General features: G+C 38.9%; 1 protein-coding gene across 3 annotated transcripts in view; it reads left to right on the forward strand.

The window, feature by feature from the left end:
- The window catches only part of FZD3 (frizzled class receptor 3), a 90,986-nt gene that overhangs the window by 64,832 nt on the left and 4,618 nt on the right, over positions 1-21,536 (forward strand). For all 3 annotated transcript variants that reach the window (XM_005874609.2, XM_005874610.2, XM_014546441.1), the window contains 2 exons: positions 5,878-6,026; positions 12,451-12,684. In XM_005874609.2, coding sequence (XP_005874671.1) covers positions 5,878-6,026; positions 12,451-12,684 — 383 coding nt within the window. The remainder of the gene's footprint in view (positions 1-5,877; positions 6,027-12,450; positions 12,685-21,536) is intronic.

The raw sequence follows: 21,536 nt of genomic DNA on the forward strand, positions 1-21,536 counted from the left end.
TTATCTCTACTTTTATGGCTTTTAGATTTTGTGTCATAGCTAGACAATTATTCTCTACCCTGAGAGTAAAGCTTTCATCTTGAACTTCATGGTTTCTTTTTGTTTATTTTTTTTTTTACATTTGAATTTTTTATCTGATAGGAATTCATCTTAGTATGAAATATGGTATGTGATCAGTAGGTTTATATTTTTCCCCAGGTTTTTACTGTTTTGGTAATATGAATTGGAAGAAGAAATATTAATGCCACCGGGGAGAAACCTGACCAAAGAAGTCTGAAATATATAGTAAATGCCCCCCCCCCTTTTTTGTTAATTTTAGATGCTAAACTTCTAAGTATCATGATTTAAAAAGAAATTTTATACTCTTATTTCTAGAACTAGAGGCCCGGTGCATGAAATTCATGCATGGGGGTGGGGAGGGTGTCCCTCAGCCCGGCCTGCACCCTCTCGCAATCCAGGACCCCTGTGGGATCAGGCCTAAACTGGCAGTCGGACATTCCTCTCGAAATCCAGGACCGCTGGCTCCTAACCGCTCGCTTGTCTGCCTGCCTGATCGCCTCTAACCGCCTCTGCCTGCCTGCCTGATCACCCCTAACCACTCTGCCTGCCTACCTGATGCCCCTAACTGCTCGCCTGCCTGCCTGATCGCCCCTAACTGGTTGCCTGATCGCCCTAACCACTTGCCAGGCTTCCCTACCTCTGGCCAGCCGCAGGCACCCGGGACCCGAGCGGCTTCACCTGGGCCGGCCGCAGGCACCGGGGCCCAGCTTTGTCAGGAAGGACGTCCTGAAGATGTCTGGTCTGTCTGGTCTAATTAGCATAGTATAGATGAGGGGAGGATAACATTTTTGCTTTCTTATGTGACTCTGAAAATGTGCAGTATGAAGTGCCTCAAAAAAATTTTTTTACCTTGGAAAGGGGAAAATTTTTTTTTCTAGATGCCTATCTAGAATTTATTTATTGAATAATTAATTCATCTTTTTTTAATAGTTTCAAATGTCACATAAAATACTAAAACTTCTATGGCCCAGAATTACACAGTTTTATTATAGCTTATTGATATATTTCTCTCCTCTTTCAGCATTTTTCTGTAGAAATGTTTGTTTTTCTATATGAACTTTAGAATCATCTTGTTTAATTCCCAGTTGACTCTGTTGGCATTTTTATTGGAATTGTATTAAATTTAACGACTAAATCAAGGAGAATTTGCATTTTTTAATGTTGATTCTTGTTATCCACAAACATGTTTTATAAGCATTTTAAAGCTTCTTCTAATACATCACTCATTATTCTTATTAAATTTATTCCTTGGTGTTTTGTCCCTTTTGTTGTTAACATGGAAGTATTAGTTTGCTAGGGCTGCCAAAACAAGATACACAGACTGGGTTGCTTAAACACAGTTATGGAGGTTGGAACTCCAAGATCAAGGTGCCAGCACAAGATCAAGGTGCCAGCGCAGTTGATTTCTCTGAGGCCTCTCTTCTTGGCTTGTGTATGGCTGCTGACCCTTTTACGCTTTCTTCACATGTTTTTTTTTCTGTGTGCGTTCATCCCTGTGTCTATGTGTCCAAATTTCCCCTTCTTGTAAGGACATCAGTCCGATTGGTTTAAGGCCCACCTATAAAATTTCATTTAATCCTAATTACCTTTTAATTTATTTTTTATTGATTTCAGAGAAGAAAGGAGGGGGGAGAGAGAGATAGAAACATCAATGATGAGAGAGAATCATTGATCGGCTGCTTCCTGCACACCCCTCACTGGAGATTGAGCCTGCAACCCGGGCATGGGCCCTGCCAGGAATCAAATCATGACCTCTTGGTTTCATAGGTCGATGCTCAACCACTGAGCAACACCAGCTGGGCCTAATTGCCACTTTAAAGACTCTATCTCCAAACAAATCACATTCTGAGGTACTGGGAGTTATGGCTTCAACATATGAATTTTAGGGGGACACAGTTCATTCCATAACAATGGCAAATAAAGAATTTTCTTTCTTTTACCTAGTAACTGTTAATTTGTATATCTGAAAGTGATTTCAGTATTTTATTTTGCACCTAGTCATATTGCTTCTGATTTATAATAGTTTTTACTTTATTCACTTAAAATTAGGTTATCTGTGCCCAGCCGACGTGGTTCAGTAGTTGAGCGTCGACCTCGACCTATGAACCAGGAGGTCACAGTTTGATTCCCAGTCAGGGCAATTGCCCAGGTTGTGGACTTGACCCCCAGTGTGAGGCATGCAGGAGGCAGCCAATCAATGATTCTCTCGCATCATTTATGTTTCTATCGCTCCCTCCCTCTCCTTTCCTCTCTGAAATTAACAAAAATACATTTTTAAAAATTACATTATTTGTAAATAATCATTTTCTCATCCTTTATAGTTTTTATACCTTTTTTGTCTAATTGCAGTCAGAACTATTGATACAAGGTTAATTAAGAGTAGTAAGAGTAGATCCTCTTGTATTCCTGACTTTAATGAGACTAGTAACTTCTGGTGTTCCCATTAAACATAAGGGCATATCTTTTATTTTTATTTCATTACAATGTTTAATAAATGGATATTTATTATAATTTAAAAAACAATTATGGATAATTTTATCAAATTCCTTTTTGACATACATAGAAATGATTGTATATGTTTTCTCTTTGATCCAATAATGTATCGAATGTATAAATCAGTTTCCTAATATTGAATCATTCTTGCTTTTCTATATTTGGTTATGACATATTCTTTTTAAATTTATTTATTGATTTGAGAGAGAAGAAGGGGGAGAGAGAGAAAGAGAAACACTGATTCATTTTACACTTATTTATGCATTCATTGCTTGATGCCTTGACTCCTGGATTGAACCCGCAACCCTGGTGTATTGGGGCAACACTATAACCAACTGAGCTACCTGACCAAGGCTATGACATTTTCTTTGAATTTTCTGTTTGCATAAAAATTCATAAATGGGACATCTATAGATTTATTGTGTTATCAAATCTATTGAGTTAGGCACAATTTTATTCTTGCTTCAGAGGTCAGTTTTTTGTTTTTGTTTTTTACTCTCACCTCAGGATATATTTTCTATTGATTTTTTTTAGAGAGAGTGGAGGGAAGGAAGGAGGGGGAAGAGAGAGAGAGAGAGAGAGAGAGAGAGAGGAGATAGAGAAACAATGTGACAGACATCAATTGGTTGCCTCCTATCCGCACCCCAACTGGGGCTGGAGATCGAGCCTGTAACTGAGGTATGTGCCCTTGACCAGGAATCGAACCCAAAACCCTTCATTACATGGGCTAGCACTCTAACCCTGAGCCAAATTGGCCAGGGCTATGGTTAGTTTTGTTTATATGTTCTTATTATTTGTTTTCATTCATTTCTAAGTTTATTTGCATGCAATTGAGCAAAGTAATCTCTTAATATTATTTTAGTTTTGTCTTTTGTAGCTGTTTACCATTTCTGCGTGTGTATATGCACATGAATTCTTTTCTTTCCTTTGTTGTTGTTTTTTAAATATATTTTTATTGATTTTAGAGAGAAAGGGAGAGATAGAAATATCAATGACGACAGAGAATCATTGATGGTCTGCCTCTTGGATGCCCCCTGCTGGGGATTGAGCCCACAACCCGTGCATGTACCCTGACCTCCTGGATCATAGGTTGACACTCAACCACTGAGCTTCCCTATGTTGTTTTGATTGGGCTGCAGTGGTTTTCAACCTTCCTAATGCCGCGACCCTTTAATACAGTCCTCATGTTGTGGTGACCCCCAATTTCATTGTTACAAATTGAACATAATTAAAGCATAGTGATTAATCACAAAAACAATATGTAATTATATGTGTGTTTTCTGATGGTCTTAGGCGACCCCTGTGAAAGGGTCGTTTGACCCCCAAAGGGGTCGCGACCCACAGGTTGAGAACCGCTGGGCTAGAGGATGGTTATTTATTATGTTTTTCAAATAACCAGCTTTGGGGTTTATTAATTGATTTTGTCTTCTAATTTATTTATGTTATCTTTATTAATTCATTTGATTTCTTTTTAGGTTTACTTTATTGATAGATAATACAATTAATATTCCTAGTTAGTCATTAGTCTATTAATTTGATTTATAGTTTCTTGTTCTATAGAAGTTTTAAGTTTTTAGTAATCAAAACTATCAGCCTTTTTCTTTTATAACTTCTTTGTTTCATATTATTCTTCTAAAAAGGCTTCACACCTTCCATTATAAAAATGCTTTACGATTTTCATAGATTTATGATTTTTTTTTAACTTTCTAGAATTTATTTTTCCTTACTATTTGGGGTGGTGTTTAAATTATTTTGTTTCCAGGTAAATTGCCAACCATTCCTACATCACTTATTAAACAATCTATCTTTTCCTCATTTATTTGAAATACTTATATACCTAACTTTTTATATCTTGTGAAAAATCCTATTGATCTTTTCAGATTATAGGATTATTTTGGGGGGTAATTAAATTGACATCTTTAAAACATTGAGTCTTTACATGTAGAAATATGGAATATTTCTCTGTTTACTTTAGTTTTTCTGTGTCCTTCAGTGTTTTATCATTTTCTTATTAGGTTTATTCCTAGGTGCCTTATAGTTTTTGTTAAGATTATAAATTAAATGGTTTTCATTATTTTTCTTATCTGGTTATTGATATATTTTGATTTTTCTATATTAATCTTGTCCAACTTAAGTTACTGAACCCTTTGACTGTTTCTATTTGTTTTTTTAGTTGATTCTCTTGGATTTTCTGGATAGTCTTGTTGTCTCTTTGTTCCCAGTACTTACACTGTGTTTTTAAGTTTTGCTTCTGGCAGGGTATCTCATTGACTCGACTTGGTCTTCCGGAGTGGTTGCTCTATTCTTCTTAGCTCCAGAGGACAGAACTAGGACAGATAGGCAGAAAGCTAGAGCTATTTGAACATGGAAGAAAAGCTGATGTGACAGTAGTAATGTCAGATAAAATACAATGTAAAGTGAAGAGTACTCATAAAGCAACATAAGCAGCTAGAGCATTATTGAATTTACCTAACACCTCACATAGGCTTGAAAATAAAAACTGACAAGATTAGAAAGAAAACTGATGAGTTCACAGTTATGTGAGAGACTTTAGCATACCTGTATTAAAATGGGTAGGTAAACAGAAAATTAGTCAAGAATATAGGGAAAATTTGAACAACACAACTGATGAAGTTGATCTAATACATTTAGAAAATTTTGTACCCAGCAAATAGAGAATATGTATTATTTTTTACCACACAAGGAATACTTAGAAAACTGTATGCTAAATCATAAAAGAAGTCTCCAAAATTTAAGGTAACCAGAATCTATAGACCAGATTCTCTTACCACAGTAATTAAACTTGAAACCAGCAATAAAAATAAATTTTTGAAAATCTAATCTGATTAGAAACTAGAAAATACACTTACAAGTAACTCATAGTTTAAAGAGGAAGCTTGAAAAGAGCCAGCAGAGTAAAGAATGAAGTAGGTAGATGGAAGAGCATATTAAAGATCATAATTTTTTTATATCGTGATGGCAAATGATAAGACTAGTAAAATTGGCCAGTATAGGTATTACTTGAACCTCTATTCCTATTCAGGGTTTATTTGGACATTAATACTATTTTTCTTTAGAAGACGGCCAATGTGAGCTAATAAAAATATAGGACTCAAAATATATATTACAAATTTATAAATTTATTGTCAAATTTTCGGAAGTATATTTTTCCATATAACCAGAAAATCAACTATAAAACTATTTAAGTGAAAACATCAAAATGTAGAATTACTTTACTGTTGTTTATTTTAAATATTTTTATTATGGCCTTTAATAAATAATTCTTTTTATATATTTAAGATATTTTTCTTTCTCTTCTTGTAGGTCACTCAAATGAGTCGTCCAGACCTGATTCTCTTTCTGATGAAATACCTGATGGCTCTCATAGTTGGTATTCCCTCCATATTTTGGGTTGGAAGCAAAAAGACATGCTTTGAATGGGCCAGTTTTTTTCATGGTCGTAGGAAAAAAGAGTAAGTTGAAGTAAATTATCACAATGTTCACAGACTTCACATTCACGTCAATGTTTTTGTGTTGCTTACATTAAAATAATTTGGATTATAACTTCAGCTGCCATCAGTTAAGACTGGCATAGTAGCATGTCTTAATTAAAAACTAAAAACTTGGTTTTGCTCAGTTGGTTGAGCATTGTCCTGTGCAACAAAAAGTCACTGGTTTGATTCCCGGTCAGGGGTTGGATTTCTGATCAAGACACATGCCCAGGTATGGGCTCTCTCCCCAGTTAGGAGTGGGGGAGGGGGCATGCAGGAGGCAGCCAATTGATGTTTCTCTCTCTCTAAAATCAATAAAAAACATTTTTAAAATAATATAAAAAGCTAAAGTCGTGGCCCTGGCTGGATAGCTCAGTTGAGTAGGGTGTCATCCCAGTACACCAAGGTTGCATGTTCAATCTCCAGTCAGGATACATATAAGAATCAATCAATGAATGCATAAATAAGTAGAACAATAAATTTATGTTTCTCTCTCCCTCCCTCTCAAATCAATTTTTAAAAAAAGCTAAAAACTTCTCTTCCTTACTAAGAGATATGAAGGAAGGTCAGTCTTTATTTTTAAAAATCCAAATTATAATTTTTCTTAAAATTAAAAACAAAGTAATGCTTTTATATACATTCTTATATTATGCTCTTGATATTCCTGTGAGGGTTGGTATGTATTATAATCTTTGTGTTACAGATGAGAAAACAGACACAGAGAGGTTAAGTGCCTTGGCCTAAGTCACACAGGTATTAGATTAGGCTTCCATTTCAAATTGTTCTTCCAAGTAAAACATAAATTATTTAAAGAGATAGCATGCTATTCCATTCTGATATAGTACACATTAAAGCCAATATAGAAAAAAATTATTTCATTAGATAACATGAAATATGTTTAAGAAAGTATTTTAATTCAATTCATAGTTGGCCACACTGCATATTAGAATATTATGGTAACGGTAAGACTTGCCGAAACAGTCTTTTGAGGGCACATTTAAAGAATCTTTAATTTTTAATTTTTTTGAACCCTTAGTTCATAAAATAAAACAAGGTTCTTCAATATTCACAAAGGAACAAATTATTTTAAACTTTTTACTCAGAATCTTATATGAACATCATATCTGAATTCTAAATTAGTAGAATAACTTATGGATAGGTTCCATGGAAAGTGGGTTTTGGGAGATAATCTTAAGATTGTATTTAAAATGTTGTGCCTTGTATGGGTTAATGTACTTTCTTTTTTTTTTTAATTAAATCTTTACTGTTCAGATTTACAGTTGTTCCTCTTTTTTCCCCCCATAGCTCCCCGGAGATATTCAAATTGTATTTAAAATGTTGTGCCTTGTATGGGTTAATGTACTTTCTTTTTTTTTTAATTAAATCTTTATTGTTCAGATTATTATTTTGGTTCCTCTTTTTTCCCACCATAACTCCCCTCCACCCAGTTCCCAAGTTCCATCCATGGTGTGGCAAATGGTAAGAGTTCCTTTTTCTTCTTCCTCTTCTTAAAGAATACCTTTCAGCATTTCATATAATGCTGGTTTGGTGGTGATGAACTCCTTTAGCTTTTTCTTATCTGTGAAGCTCTTTATCTGACCTTCAATTCTGAATGATAGCTTTGCTGGATAAAGTAATCTTGGTTGTAGGTTCTTGCTATTCATCACTTTGAATATTTCTTGCCACTCTCTTCTGGCCTGCATGGTTTCTGTTGAGAAATCAGCTGACAGTCGTATGGGTACTCCCTTATAGGTAACTGACTTTTTTTCTCTTGCTGCTTTTAAGATTCTCTCTTTGTCTTTTGCTCTTGGCATTTTAATTATGATGTGTCTTGGTGTGGTCCTCTTTGGATTCCTTTTGTTTGGGGTTCTCTGCGCTTCCTGGACTTGGAAGTCTATTTCTTTCACCAGGTAGGGGAAGTTTTCTGTCATTATTTCTTCAAATAGGTTTTCAATATCTTGCCCTCTCTCTTCTTCTGGTACCCCTATAATTCTGATGTTGGTACGCTTGAAGTTGTCCCAGAGGCTCCTTACACTATCTTCGTATTTTTGGATTCTTTTTTCATTTTGCTTTTCCGGTTGGGTGTTTTTTGCTTCTTCGTATTTCAAATCTTTGACTTGATTCTTGCGATCCTCTGGTCTGCTGTTGGGAGTCTGTATAATATTCTTTATTTCAGTCCGTGTATGCTTAATTTCTAGTTGGTCCTTTATCACAACATCGAGGGTCTCACTAGATTTCTTAAGGATCTCAATACATTTATCGGCGGTTTCCATAAAATTCTTGAAAAATCTTAGAACCGTGGTTTTGAACTCTATATCCAGTCGTTTGCTGTCCTCCATTTCTGTCATTTGTGACCTGTTTCTTTGTCTTCGCATTTTGTCTGCTTCCCTGTGTTGGTAGAGTGGTTTTGTGTGCTAGGTGTCCTACAGGGCCCAGTGGCTCAGCCTCCCCAGTTACCTGAGGTGGACACTCTTGGTGCACCCCCTTGTGGGCTTTGTGCACAGTCTTGTTGTAGTTATGCCTTGATTGTTTTAGGTGTCACTGGGAGGAATTGACCTCCAGGCCAATTGGCTGTGAGAATCAGCTGTGTCTGCAGTGGGAGAACTTCTGTGCTGAAGACACCCTTCTGGGGCAAGACTTGCTTCAGTGGGGCTTTGGTGCTCACTGAGTCTGCCCCCTGAGTGTGTCCCTTATGGATCTGAGGAGTTGTAATCTGGATGGTCCCACTCTGACCACTGGGTACACTGGCTCTTGGATCTCTAAGGAGGTGCTAATTTAGCCTCTGTCTGAGGCTACCCAGCAGGAGCTATGGAGAGATCTGCAGATTCCTCTTCTTTGTTTGGAGTTTGGAGGTGCCCAGATGAGGCCCAGCTGTGAAGCAATGCAAGCTGCTGTGGGGCCTTGGGCCTTCTTTTGGATGTTTTGGGTTTCTCTGACCCAGCTGCAGTTAGTTAGGTATTTTTAGATTGCAAAGGGCCAGGGCATTCATATGCAAAAGCCTCTGCGCACAGCTTGGGTGGGGCGGGGTCTCAGGGAATCAACAGGGCGGAGCAAACAGCTATGGCTGATCCTCAGCCCTGCCCGAAGAGGCCCAAGGTCTCACTGTTCCGCGGTAATCGCTGCAAGCATCTCTGAGAGAAAGCCGCCCTCGAGTTCTTCCCGATGCCAGACAGTCCAGTTTCTCCCCGTATGAGTCTGGGTCCCCAGAGACTCGCCCGGAACTGGCGTTCAGAGTAGTCGGGAGCTTGTGTCTCCCTCCCGATTGAAAAAGACAGCCGTGTCCTCAGTTGCCAGCCCTTTCCACGTGCGCCTCCGTACCTCTGCACTTTACTTCCACACCTCTGAGTCTCAGTGTGCTTTTCTCTTTCCTTCTAGTTGTATAATTTCCACTCAGCCAGCCTTCCTGTGGTTCTGGATGATGTCCGTTTTGTCTTTTAGTTGTATTTTTGAAGTGGTTGTGCGAGGCAGCAATTTCCGGTGTTTACCTATGCCGCCATCTTGGTTTTCTCGAGGGTTAATGTACTTTCACTATGCAACTTTTAAAGTGCCTCATTAACAAAAATCTGTATTTTCTAAAATATTAGTGATTAGTAGTTTCTCTTAAACAGTTTAAATTGAAATAAAATAATCACATTTAAAATATATATATTTCTTACATTCTGAGACTGCTAGTAGTGATATCAGATCATGTATTTCTCCTTTAAATACAGTTTCATAGGGCAGAGAGGGAAAGAAGGGGAAAGATGCATTCAACAGCAACTACAAAAATATATTTTCTAGGCATTAATTCATTCTTTAAGAAGTCTTTATTGAATGCTTACTATGTGCCATGAACTATTTTGCGATGCCAGGGATTCAATAGCAAACAAAGCAGGACAAGTTCCTGCTTTCATGGAGTCTTCTTTGTAGGATTTACTGTGATTTATCTGTGTATTTGTTGAACATTTTAAATATATTTTAATCACAGTACAACATAAAGCTGAGGAAGGGACTTGAATTAAACATTCCTGGTCACCTTTGGATCATCCTATATAATAAAAGGGTAATATGCAAATTATCCCCTCGACCGGGAGTTCGACTGGAGTTCAACCAGGGGGCGGGGCCGGCTGGCCAACCTCCCCTGTCCCCTCCCCCTGGCTGGCCCGGCCCAGTTGGCCTCTATCGGGGCAAGCCGGCTAGACCCCACCCATGCACAAATTCATGCACCAGGCCTCTAGTAGACAAATAATTCTGTATGGTGTTGTATTGGAAATTCCACATAGAGCTACCCAACCTACCCTTATGAGGAATCATTCTAGTTATTGGGAGATCCTGGTTGGGCCAGAATCTTTTTCACACTGATAAAAGTTCCCAAGGATCCTTTTACTTGGTTTTCTGCAACCATGGATACCTCCTCAGCAAAGTCATTGTGGTCCTCCAAGCTAGGACGGTGCTATTTTTGACTTACTCTTTCTTCTATTTAGTTTTTGACACTTTGTTTTCAGGATTATGTAAACATTGTTTTATTATTACTTGATGATTGGTTTCTAAGCCACTTAAACTTAAGTTTGATCCCTGACTACTGGTTTTGTTGTGGAAAGTCCATTGATCCCTTCAAACCTCAGTTTTTCATCTATAAAATGGGGACCACAATATTTATTCTTAGTAGATATCTAATATCCTCTTAGAAATATTCTCTCAGGACATTCGTCTCCATAACAAAAACATTATTAAGAAGAATAGCCCTGGCCCAAACAGTGTGGCTCAGTGGTTGAGGATCAACCTTTGAACCAGGAGGTCACAGTTCGATTCCCAGTCAGGGCACATCCCCAGGGGTGTGCAGGAGACAGCCAGTCAGTGATTCTCTCTCATCATTGATGTTTCTGTCTCTATCTCCCTCTCCCTTCCTCTCTGAAATCAATAAAAATATATTGAGGGAAAAAAAGGGTAGTCCTGGCCATTGTGGCTCAGTTGGTTGGGTGGTATTGTCCTGTGCACCAAAAGGTTGCTGCAGCTTCGATTCCTGGTCAAGGTACATGCCCTGGTTTCATGTCACGATCCCTGGGGCAGGGGCATATAGGAGGAAGCTGATTGATGTTTTGCTCTCACATTGATGTTTCTCTCTCCCTTTCTTTCTCTCTAAAAATCAATTTTAAATAAAATGATTTTTTAAAGGATCAAAGAAGAATATATTTAAAATACCTGGCACAATGCAGGCACTTAACAAATGTCAGTTTTCCTTTAGCCCTTCTACCCAAGTTCTAAAAACAACAACAATGCTTTTGTAATTTGAAAAGAGAATATATGCACTGTCTCACTGTATGATCCAATATTTACATATTTGAGGTTGTTGTTTTTTTAATGAAAATTTTTTTATCTATTTTAACTTTAATCCTGACTCTCAAGTCACTGATTTACATAAACTGAGACACGGATCTTTGCAACAATTTAATTGGCTCTTTTATTAATTTAATTACTCCTTTTTTCATCATCATAAACATTTGCTTTTAACACTTTCATAGCAGTTAAAAACTTTTGCTCTTGACAATAATTTATCTCCTTAATTTTTTTCCTTAAACCTTTAATATGTCTGAGACTTGATTATATGTTTGCTTAAAGTAATTTTTCATGTTTTTGTTCTAATTATGACCACTCACGTTTATTCCAGCATTAGACAACTGCTTTTACCAGAAAATTAAGTTGTAGCCTTAAAACAACTGCTCTTATAAGTTAAAAAATGTATCTGAGGCCTCCATTACTTCCATAAACAATGCAGTTAAACAATTCCTCTATTTTATAGTAATATCTTTGTAATATTTTAGTGCCCTTGCAAATCATAAAATTCTTTAGCTGAAAGAGACTTTTTAGAAATGATTAATATAACTTCATTTTATAGAGAAGGAAAATGAAGGAGGTACTGACTTGCCTAAGATCACATATTTATTGATAGAGTTGAAACTAAAATTTTTATTTTCTTATTCTAGCACAGATCTCTTTCTGTCTATCACTTTAGAGAACAGATTGACACGAATTTTTTAAAAATATATTTTTATTGATTTCAGAGAGGAAGGGAGAGGGAGAGAGAGACAGAAACATCAGTGATGAGAGAGAATCATTGATTGGCTGCCTCCTGCACACCTCACACTGGGGCTCGAGCCCACAACCCAGGCATGTGCCTTGACCTAGAATTGAACCGTGACCTCCTGTTTCATAGGTCGTTGCTCAACCACTGAGCCACGCCAGTTGGGCTGATTGAGATGAATTTTTGTTATATACTCTTTCATCTGTTAACAATGTTATATCTGTTCTAAAGACATTATGTGGACAGCAATTAATTTAAAGAATAACATCAGTGCGTCACAAAATTATTGTTTGTTAGTCTATAGGAATGTTAACTGTATCTTAAACTTAGTATTTTGTTGTCTAGGATAGTGAATGAGAGCCGACAAGTACTCCAAGAACCTGATTTTGCTCAGTCCCTCCTGAGGGATCCAAATACTCCTATTATAAGGAAATCAAGAGGAACTTCCACTCAAGGAACATCCACACATGCTTCTTCAACTCAGCTGGCTATGGTGGATGATCAGAGAAGCAAAGCAGGGAGTGTCCACAGCAAAGTGAGCAGCTATCACGGCAGCCTCCACAGATCTCGTGATGGCAGGTGAGTTTTATTGCTAGCTTAGTTTATTTCATATGCTGAATTAGAGTTACACAGCTTAAGGAAGAATAGCCAATTCTGAAATAGAAGTTGAACATTTTTTTGATTTCAGAGAGGAAGGGAGAGGGAGAGAGAGACAGAAACATCAGTGATGAGAGAGAATCATTGATTGGCTGCCTCCTGCACACCTCACACTGGGGCTCGAGCCCACAACCCAGGCATGTGCCTTGACCTAGAATTGAACCGTGACCTCCTGTTTCATAGGTCGTTGCTCAACCACTGAGCCACGCCAGTTGGGCTGATTGAGATGAATTTTTGTTATATACTCTTTCATCTGTTAACAATGTTATATCTGTTCTAAAGACATTATGTGGACAGCAATTAATTTAAAGAATAACATCAGTGCGTCACAAAATTATTGTTTGTTAGTCTATAGGAATGTTAACTGTATCTTAAACTTAGTATTTTGTTGTCTAGGATAGTGAATGAGAGCCGACAAGTACTCCAAGAACCTGATTTTGCTCAGTCCCTCCTGAGGGATCCAAATACTCCTATTATAAGGAAATCAAGAGGAACTTCCACTCAAGGAACATCCACACATGCTTCTTCAACTCAGCTGGCTATGGTGGATGATCAGAGAAGCAAAGCAGGGAGTGTCCACAGCAAAGTGAGCAGCTATCACGGCAGCCTCCACAGATCTCGTGATGGCAGGTGAGTTTTATTGCTAGCTTAGTTTATTTCATATGCTGAATTAGAGTTACACAGCTTAAGGAAGAATAGCCAATTCTGAAATAGAAGTTGAACATTTTTAATTTTTTTGAACTTTGCTAGGAACAGTTGTCCCAGATTATGGTCCAATTTAAAGCCAGTCAGAGGAGTTTAAAGCTTAGACTTGCTGCAGTAAAAAATATGGAGTCATCAAAGGGTATTGAGTAGGGAGAAGGCAGGATGAAAGTGGTTATGTTAGTAAGATTAATTTAGCAAACAGTGTGGAATACCTACTATATCAGCTACTGTTCTGGGAATATAAAGATGATATAAGCATAATCTATGTTTTTAATAAGCTCACAGTTTTAAAGAATAATAATATAGTCACTACTTATGTTGTGGTTTACAACATGGGATCTGGAATGATAAGCTTCAGTTTTCCTCATCTGTAAAATGGAAATAGTAATAATATCCTTTAGGACTGTTGTAAAAAAAATAATGAGATAATATATCCAATTGCTTAGAACAGTGCCTGTCTTAGTTAAGTGCCTGATTTTAACCTCTGTTATTATTGTAAGTGAACAATTAAAGTAAAATATAAGTATGATGGTACAGTTGGCCCTTCGTATCTATGGGTGTTGCATTCAGGGATTCAACCAAGTGGATATGGAAAATATTGGGGGAAAAGTGTTACTTTGTTGCTGATGTGTACAATGTAGTTTGACTTATGGTGGTTGTGTCTGTCTTAAAAATGTACAGACTTTTTCTTCTTGTCATTTCCTAAACAGTACAATAAAACAACTATTTACATTGCATTTACATTGTGTTAGATGTTATAAGTAATCTAGAGATGATTTAAAGCAGCGGTCGCCACCCTTTCCAGACCTCAAGGACCACCTGTTGGCGACCGCTGATTTAAAGTATGTAGGGGTGATTTAAAATATATAGGGGTGTGTGTGTAGGCTATATGCAAATATACCATCTATATAATAAAGAGCCAGGGTCATAAGGACCGAAGGCTTGACCAGACCGGAAGTCAGTGCTGGGTTGCCGTGGTGACCCAGCACTGACTGGGGCTGCTAAGGGCGCCCCGACCCAGCACTGACTGCCTAGGCCCTAGGGGGCTGCGGATCAGGCCCAGAGAAAGGCCTACAGAGAGAGACAGGGTCTGATCCGTAGGTTGATCAGAACTTGCCTCTCTTTCTCTCCCGGCCTGGCCAACAGCCACGCCTCTATTTCTCTCCAGGCCTCCACCGGGGCTGCTGATCAGCCCTGCCTTTCTGATCAGGCCCTGCTGATAGGCCCAGAGACACTGACTGGCGTAGAAACTGACCAATCAGAACGGTGTCTGTAGAAGCCAATGGCTGCCTAGGAGGTGGAGCTTTTGACACTGACTGGCATAGAAACTGACCAGTCAGAACCAAATTGGCCAGCAGATGAGGGCAATTGGGGGCGAGGTCAGGCCTGCAGGGGAGGGCATTTGGGAGCAAGATCAGGCCGGTAGAGGAGGGCAGTTGGGGGCGATCAGGCAGGTAGAGGCAGTTAGGGGTGAGATCAGGCCAGCAGGGGAGGGCCATTGGGGGTTAGATCATGCTGGCAGGGGAGGGCATTTGGGGGCAACCAGGCTAGCAGGGGAGGGCAGTTGGGTGCGAGATCAGGACGGCAGGGGGAGGGCAGTTGGGGGCGAGCAGGCAGGCAGGCTGAGGCAGTTAGGGGTGATCAGGCAAACAGACAGAGAGGTTAGGGGCAATCAGGCAGGCAGGCAGAGGGGTTAGGGGCAATCAGGCAGGCAGGCAGGTGAGTTGTTAGAAGCCAGCGGTCCCAGATTGTAAGAGGCATGTCCGACTGCCGAGGGTTCCCGATTGGAGTGGGTGCAGGCTGGGCTGAGGGAACTCCCCCTTCGTGCACGAATTTCATGCACCGGGCCTCTAGTCCTATCTAATAATAGACAAACATGGTAATTGACCATACCTTCGCTACGCCTCCCAGGTCGCCACCCTTTCCAGACCTCAAGGACCACCTGTTGGCGACCGCTGATTTAAAGTATGTAGGGGTGATTTAAAATATATAGGGGTGTGTGTGTAGGCTATATGCAAATATACCATCTATATAATAAAGAGCCAGGGTCATAAGGACCGAAGGCTTGACCAGACCGGAAGTCAGTGCTGGGTTGCCGTGGTGACCCAGCACTGACTGGGGCTGCTAAGGGCGCCCCGACCCAGCACTGACTGCCTAGGCCCTAGGGGGCTGCGGATCAGGCCCAGAGAAAGGCCTACAGAGAGAGACAGGGTCTGATCCGTAGGTTGATCAGAACTTGCCTCTCTTTCTCTCCCGGCCTGGCCAACAGCCACGCCTCTATTTCTCTCCAGGCCTCCACCGGGGCTGCTGATCAGCCCTGCCTTTCTGATCAGGCCCTGCTGATAGGCCCAGAGACAGTGACTGGCATAGAAACTTACCAATCAGAACCAAATCTGGGTGTCTGTAAGAAGCCAATGGCTGCCTAGGAGGTGGAGCTTTTGACACTGACTGGCATAGAAACTGACCAGTCAGAACCAAATTGGCCAGCAGATGAGGGCAATTGGGGGCGAGGTCAGGCCTGCAGGGGAGGGCATTTGGGAGCAAGATCAGGCCGGTAGAGGAGGGCAGTTGGGGGCGATCAGGCAGGTAGAGGCAGTTAGGGGTGAGATCAGGCCAGCAGGGGAGGGCCATTGGGGGTTAGATCATGCTGGCAGGGGAGGGCATTTGGGGGCAACCAGGCTAGCAGGGGAGGGCAGTTGGGTGCGAGATCAGGACGGCAGGGGGAGGGCAGTTGGGGGCGAGCAGGCAGGCAGGCTGAGGCAGTTAGGGGTGATCAGGCAAACAGACAGAGAGGTTAGGGGCAATCAGGCAGGCAGGCAGAGGGGTTAGGGGCAATCAGGCAGGCAGGCAGGTGAGTTGTTAGAAGCCAGCGGTCCCAGATTGTAAGAGGCATGTCCGACTGCCGAGGGTTCCCGATTGGAGTGGGTGCAGGCTGGGCTGAGGGAACTCCCCCTTCGTGCACGAATTTCATGCACCGGGCCTCTAGTCCTATCTAATAATAGACAAACATGGTAATTGACCATACCTTCGCTACGCCTCCCATTGGCTAATCAGCACGATATGCAAATTAACCACCAACCAAGATGGCAGCTAATTTGCATACTGCAGGCAGGGCGGGACAGTGCCATCCCGCCTGCCCTGCCGCCATCCGGGCCTGCTATCTGCGATTCATGCACTGGTGGGGTCCCTCGGCCTGGCCTGTGCCCTCTCACAATCCAGGACCCCTCAGGGGGTGTTGGAGGCCCTGTGCACTGGCACCAGTGGGGTCCCTCGGCCTGGCCTGCGGCTTCTCGCACTCCAGGACCCCTTGGGGGATGTTGGACTGCTAGTTTTGGCCCGATCCCCACAGGCCAGGCCGAGGGACCCCACCAGCACACAAATCTGTGCACCGGGCCTCTAGTTTTATATAAAGATGAGCATCCATGGATTTTAGTATCTGTGGGGGTCCTAGAACTAATCTTGGGCGGATACCAAGGGAAGACTGTGTAGTCCAGAGGTTGTCAAACTTTTTCTATAAAGAGCCACATAGTAAATATTTTAGGCTTTGTGGGTTATCCAATCTCTATTGTGACTATTCATTTATGCTGTTGTAGCATGAAAGCAGCCATAGATAATATGTAGTCAAAATGGGAATGACTATATTCCAGCCAATTTTTACTTACAAAAATAAGAAGGGCACAGGATCAGAGAAGTTTCACAGAGAGAATGAGAGAAGGGGATGTATTTTCTTGTTAAATTTGCCAATGATTAGACACTTCGAAGGAGTTTTGCAATAATTCAGTTAAGAGGTGATGAAGATTAATAGGAAAGTAGTGGCAGTGGGAAGAGAGAAAGAACTGATCTGAAAAATATTTAGAAAGAAGAAATGAAAAGATAGGAATTGATGATGGAATAATAGCAACTAGAGAAAACTGTATCAAATGTTTGTGCTGTTGTTGTGTTCTTAACAACTTCCAGTTTGGGAAACTGAAAGAATGAAAATTTGTAGGCCTAAAATGGAAAGCATTCTATGTTAACTTTAAAACATCTGTTTCTATAACTGTCTAGTATCTTTTCAATCTCATCCTAGCCTTTCTCTCAGTCTTCTCTGTCCTAGTGTAGGATATGATTTCTATACTTTCTTTTTAGATTAAGACTTCTCATAAGATCTTTTGCCTTCTAATGGGTCAGCTACTCTCTATTTTTAAAAAGCAGCAGCCTTTTTTTGACTATGTTATATTTTCTATTTTTTATCTATTTTTTTCCTTGTGTATAATAAAATTATAGCCCTGACCGGTTTGGCTCAGTGGATAGAGCATTGACCTGCGGACTGAAGTGTCCCGGGTTCGATTCTGGTCAAGGGCATATGCCCAGGTTTCGGGCTCAATCCCCACTAGGGGGCGTGCAGGTGGCAGCTGATCAATGAGTCTCTCTCATCATTGATGTTTCTATCTCTTTCTTCCTCTCCCTTCCTCTCTGAAATCAATAAAAATATATTTTTTAAAAAATAGAATGTAATAGGGGAAAGATACTTTGCTTTAGGATCCCAGAGAAGAAAACCATCAAATTATCATGGAAAGTCAGAGAAAACTTCACAAACAACATTGCACTGCTACACTGAATATGATTCAGGGGAAGCACTTGGAAATTAAAGACAGGGAAAGAATATATATGCAGAGGCAAGGAGAACAGAAGGAGTTAGGTACTGGAGTATGGCTATTGCATTGTATGTATGCGTGGGCAATTGTGGTGATAAATTCAGCTTTGTATTTGAGAACAATCACTTTGGCAGCAGCCTAGGAGAGAAGATTTTCAGTAAGCTCCGTTGGGAAGTCTCTACAGTAATTTAGGGATCCTATTTTAAGACACTCATAAGAGGGAGGGAATTAGAATACATTTTGTCAACACCATCCTCCATGAAATAGCTATCAGCATTATATGACATTTGATATTATTAGCCTCCTCCTTTTCAATAAGGATTGGACAGTTATTTTAGTTCAGTGCTTATGCATATGCATGTGGTAATCCATATATAGAGATATATAGAAGAAAGTTAAAGTATAATTTCTGCATTCTAGGAACAAATGACCTTTTAAGGAAGATAAGATATATACATAAGAACTAATTAAGTAATAGTGCAAGTCAGCATATAATTAAAACAGTGAATGCTATAGATGATTGATGTTGTGGAACTTCAGAAAAGGGAAAGATCAGATTAGCCCATGAAAGTATCTTAGAGAAGATAAATAGAGTGAATGAATGGTAACAAAAGATAAGTTCATACTGAATAGAAAATTTCTGAAGGTAATTAAACATAGGGAATTTCAGTCTCTGTAATCTGGAGCTTAGATAAGGAAGTTTATAATCATTAATATAAGGAGTTGGTAATTAAAATTGTGAGAAGCCCTTAAGTCATAATTTTAAAAAGAACAGATCAAGAACAAGACCTTGGTAAAATACTTACAGTAATAATAATATAAGAAGAATAGCCAGCATATGATTCAGAGAAAGTGCTTATACTATACACATATAAGGGAATCAATAAAAAATAGTGTCATGGAATCACCATGGCAGTTAATTGCTTTTTAAATCATTCTTTTGGCATGACCTATTTTAAATACAGTTGTCTTTCCTCAGCTTGTATATATAGTATATACACACAAGTATATTGAATAACAAATGATTTTAGAAATGCTGTGAGCATTTCCCAGAAATTCAGGGCCCAGAACTATAAAGGTGGCCTACTAAGGTTGTTCTATAATGTGGTGCAAGAACACTCATATTGTAAGCCTCTCTGCCATGCCCAGCACCTCAGACCACATTAAACCCAAAACTCTAAACAGGGATTATCATAATTCCAAAAGCCATTTCGTGGAGATTTTTTAAAATATATTTTTTATTGATTTCAGAGAGGAAGGGAGAAGGAGAGAGAGATAGAAACATCAGTGATGAGTGAGAATCATTGATCGGCTGCCTCCTGCATGCTCCCTACTGGGGATCGAGCCCGCAACCCAGGCATTTGCCCTTGACTGGAATCGAACTTGGGACCCTTCAGTCTGCAGGCCAATACTCTTATCCACTAAGCCAAACCAGCTAGGGCCATCAGTCAGTTTTTAAGTTTACTTGTTAACATTATCTTTCGGCCATCTTTTTCTCATCATCTTACGTTTTCTTGGTTATGAAATAACACACACATAAACACACACACACACACACACACACACACACACACACACACTTCACAATACTCTAGTCCAGACTCCTTGATGGATAATTGATCTCAGTGCTATGTAAAATAAATACACTGAGGCAAATACCTTACACATGTAGATCAACTTCAAAGAATAAGTAATAGGTGATTAGATGAGAAGATGGTTAGAAAAGCAAGTGGATGAGTAGGTAGGTAAAGGTAGGTAAAAAAATTTTTCCCATTTGATTCATTTGCCATATTTATTTGCGTTATAATGAGTGAATAAGATGATAAAAGTAGGTGTCAACAAGGGAAAGTCAGGGAATGCATAATGAGATACTAGTGAAATTACAATGAATTGAATTATTCATTGTATAGAGAATCAAAGAGAGTAAATCATCTTCAAGTTTTTTTCATTTTGACTTTGGACTACACCATATTATCTTTTCAGCAAATTAACCATCCTAATTATTTTTGCCTAAGCTTATATTAAGATTAATGTACATTTTCATAGTGTATGTTAGATGGTCACAGTGGTTTAAATGATTGTCAAAGTATAAATAAACTTGGTAAGTCCCACATATACAATTGAGATTAAATACTATAATTAAATTTATTTTTCTATGTAGTTGATTTCTAATTATCCATGGGCAGGTTGTTTATATTATAGAATTTTGTGGATAGCCATATATTTCACTTCAATAAATAGACATGATAACTCAATATAGTAATTTTTCTATGAAAAATGTATTCTTTGATTCATATTCATAACTAAAAAACATAGGTTTCATTTAAGAAAATATCCAATTCGTATTTTTAAGTAGTGATTTGGTGTTTTTTAATTACTCTGATATCATTCCTAGAGCTGAAGCAGATTTTTTTTTCATTTGATTTATTTGCCATATTTATTTTAAACAATACTTATGAAGTCATGATAGGTGAAAGAGCTTCAAATTAGCTGGCGGATCAAATTTGGAAAAATCTTTCACTCAGTTTAGGGCAATAATTGTTTTGCAAAATAATAATAGAATAACAAGCTCATTCTGAAATATTTTCAATTAACACTAATTATTTTATCAAAATATGCAAGTCAAATTTAAAACTGGAAACAAAAGATATGCTTTCTTTTATAATTTTAAAAGGACTTTTCAATTTTTAAAATCTCTGATCTAATGAAAACATTATTTAATAAGCACACTATCAAACTAGATCTCCTCAGAAGTTCATGAATCAGTCTTTAAAATCTTTAAATTTTAGCCTAGACAATGTGGTTCAGTATTTCAGCATCAACCCATGAACCAGGTCACTATTGGATTCCTGGTCAGGGCACACGCCTGGGTTGTGGAGTTGATACCCAGTGGGGGGGTATACAAGAAGCAGCCAATTGATAATCCTCTCATCATTGATGTTTCTATCTCTCTTTTCCTCTTTATAAAATCAGTGAAGTCATAGTTTTAAAAATCTTTAAATTTTATAAATGGTTCATATTGAGTCATGAGATTTGTTATAATTATGAAAGAATGATAAATAAATGCTTTGACACCCAATAGGTCTTCAGCTGCATATTAGTTATTTTGATGACTATCTTAAAAAGAAATGGCCTGCTATATTCTTTTTTATTTTTAGAAACATTACTTAAAATTTAATATGTTAAAGTTATAAATTATATTCAGTTAGTTTTCTTTGAGATTTGTTATCCTAAATTAAATACTTTTTACAAAAAGGTGTACATCTGAGTGTGAGTATTCTTATATCTGATAGGGGCTCAGTGAGTCAGGATTGGAACAAAAGAAAATTTAACAGCTCCCCATTGCTGCTTTCAAAATGAGTACAACAATGGAGGAGAAGACTGTCCACAATAAGCAGTGTAGCTGTTGGCATTCTCAAAAGCTGCATCTTT

The sequence above is a fragment of the Myotis brandtii genome, unplaced genomic scaffold (genome assembly GCF_000412655.1).
Source record: "Myotis brandtii unplaced genomic scaffold, ASM41265v1 scaffold447, whole genome shotgun sequence".
In the NCBI taxonomy this organism is placed as follows: domain Eukaryota; kingdom Metazoa; phylum Chordata; class Mammalia; order Chiroptera; family Vespertilionidae; genus Myotis; species Myotis brandtii.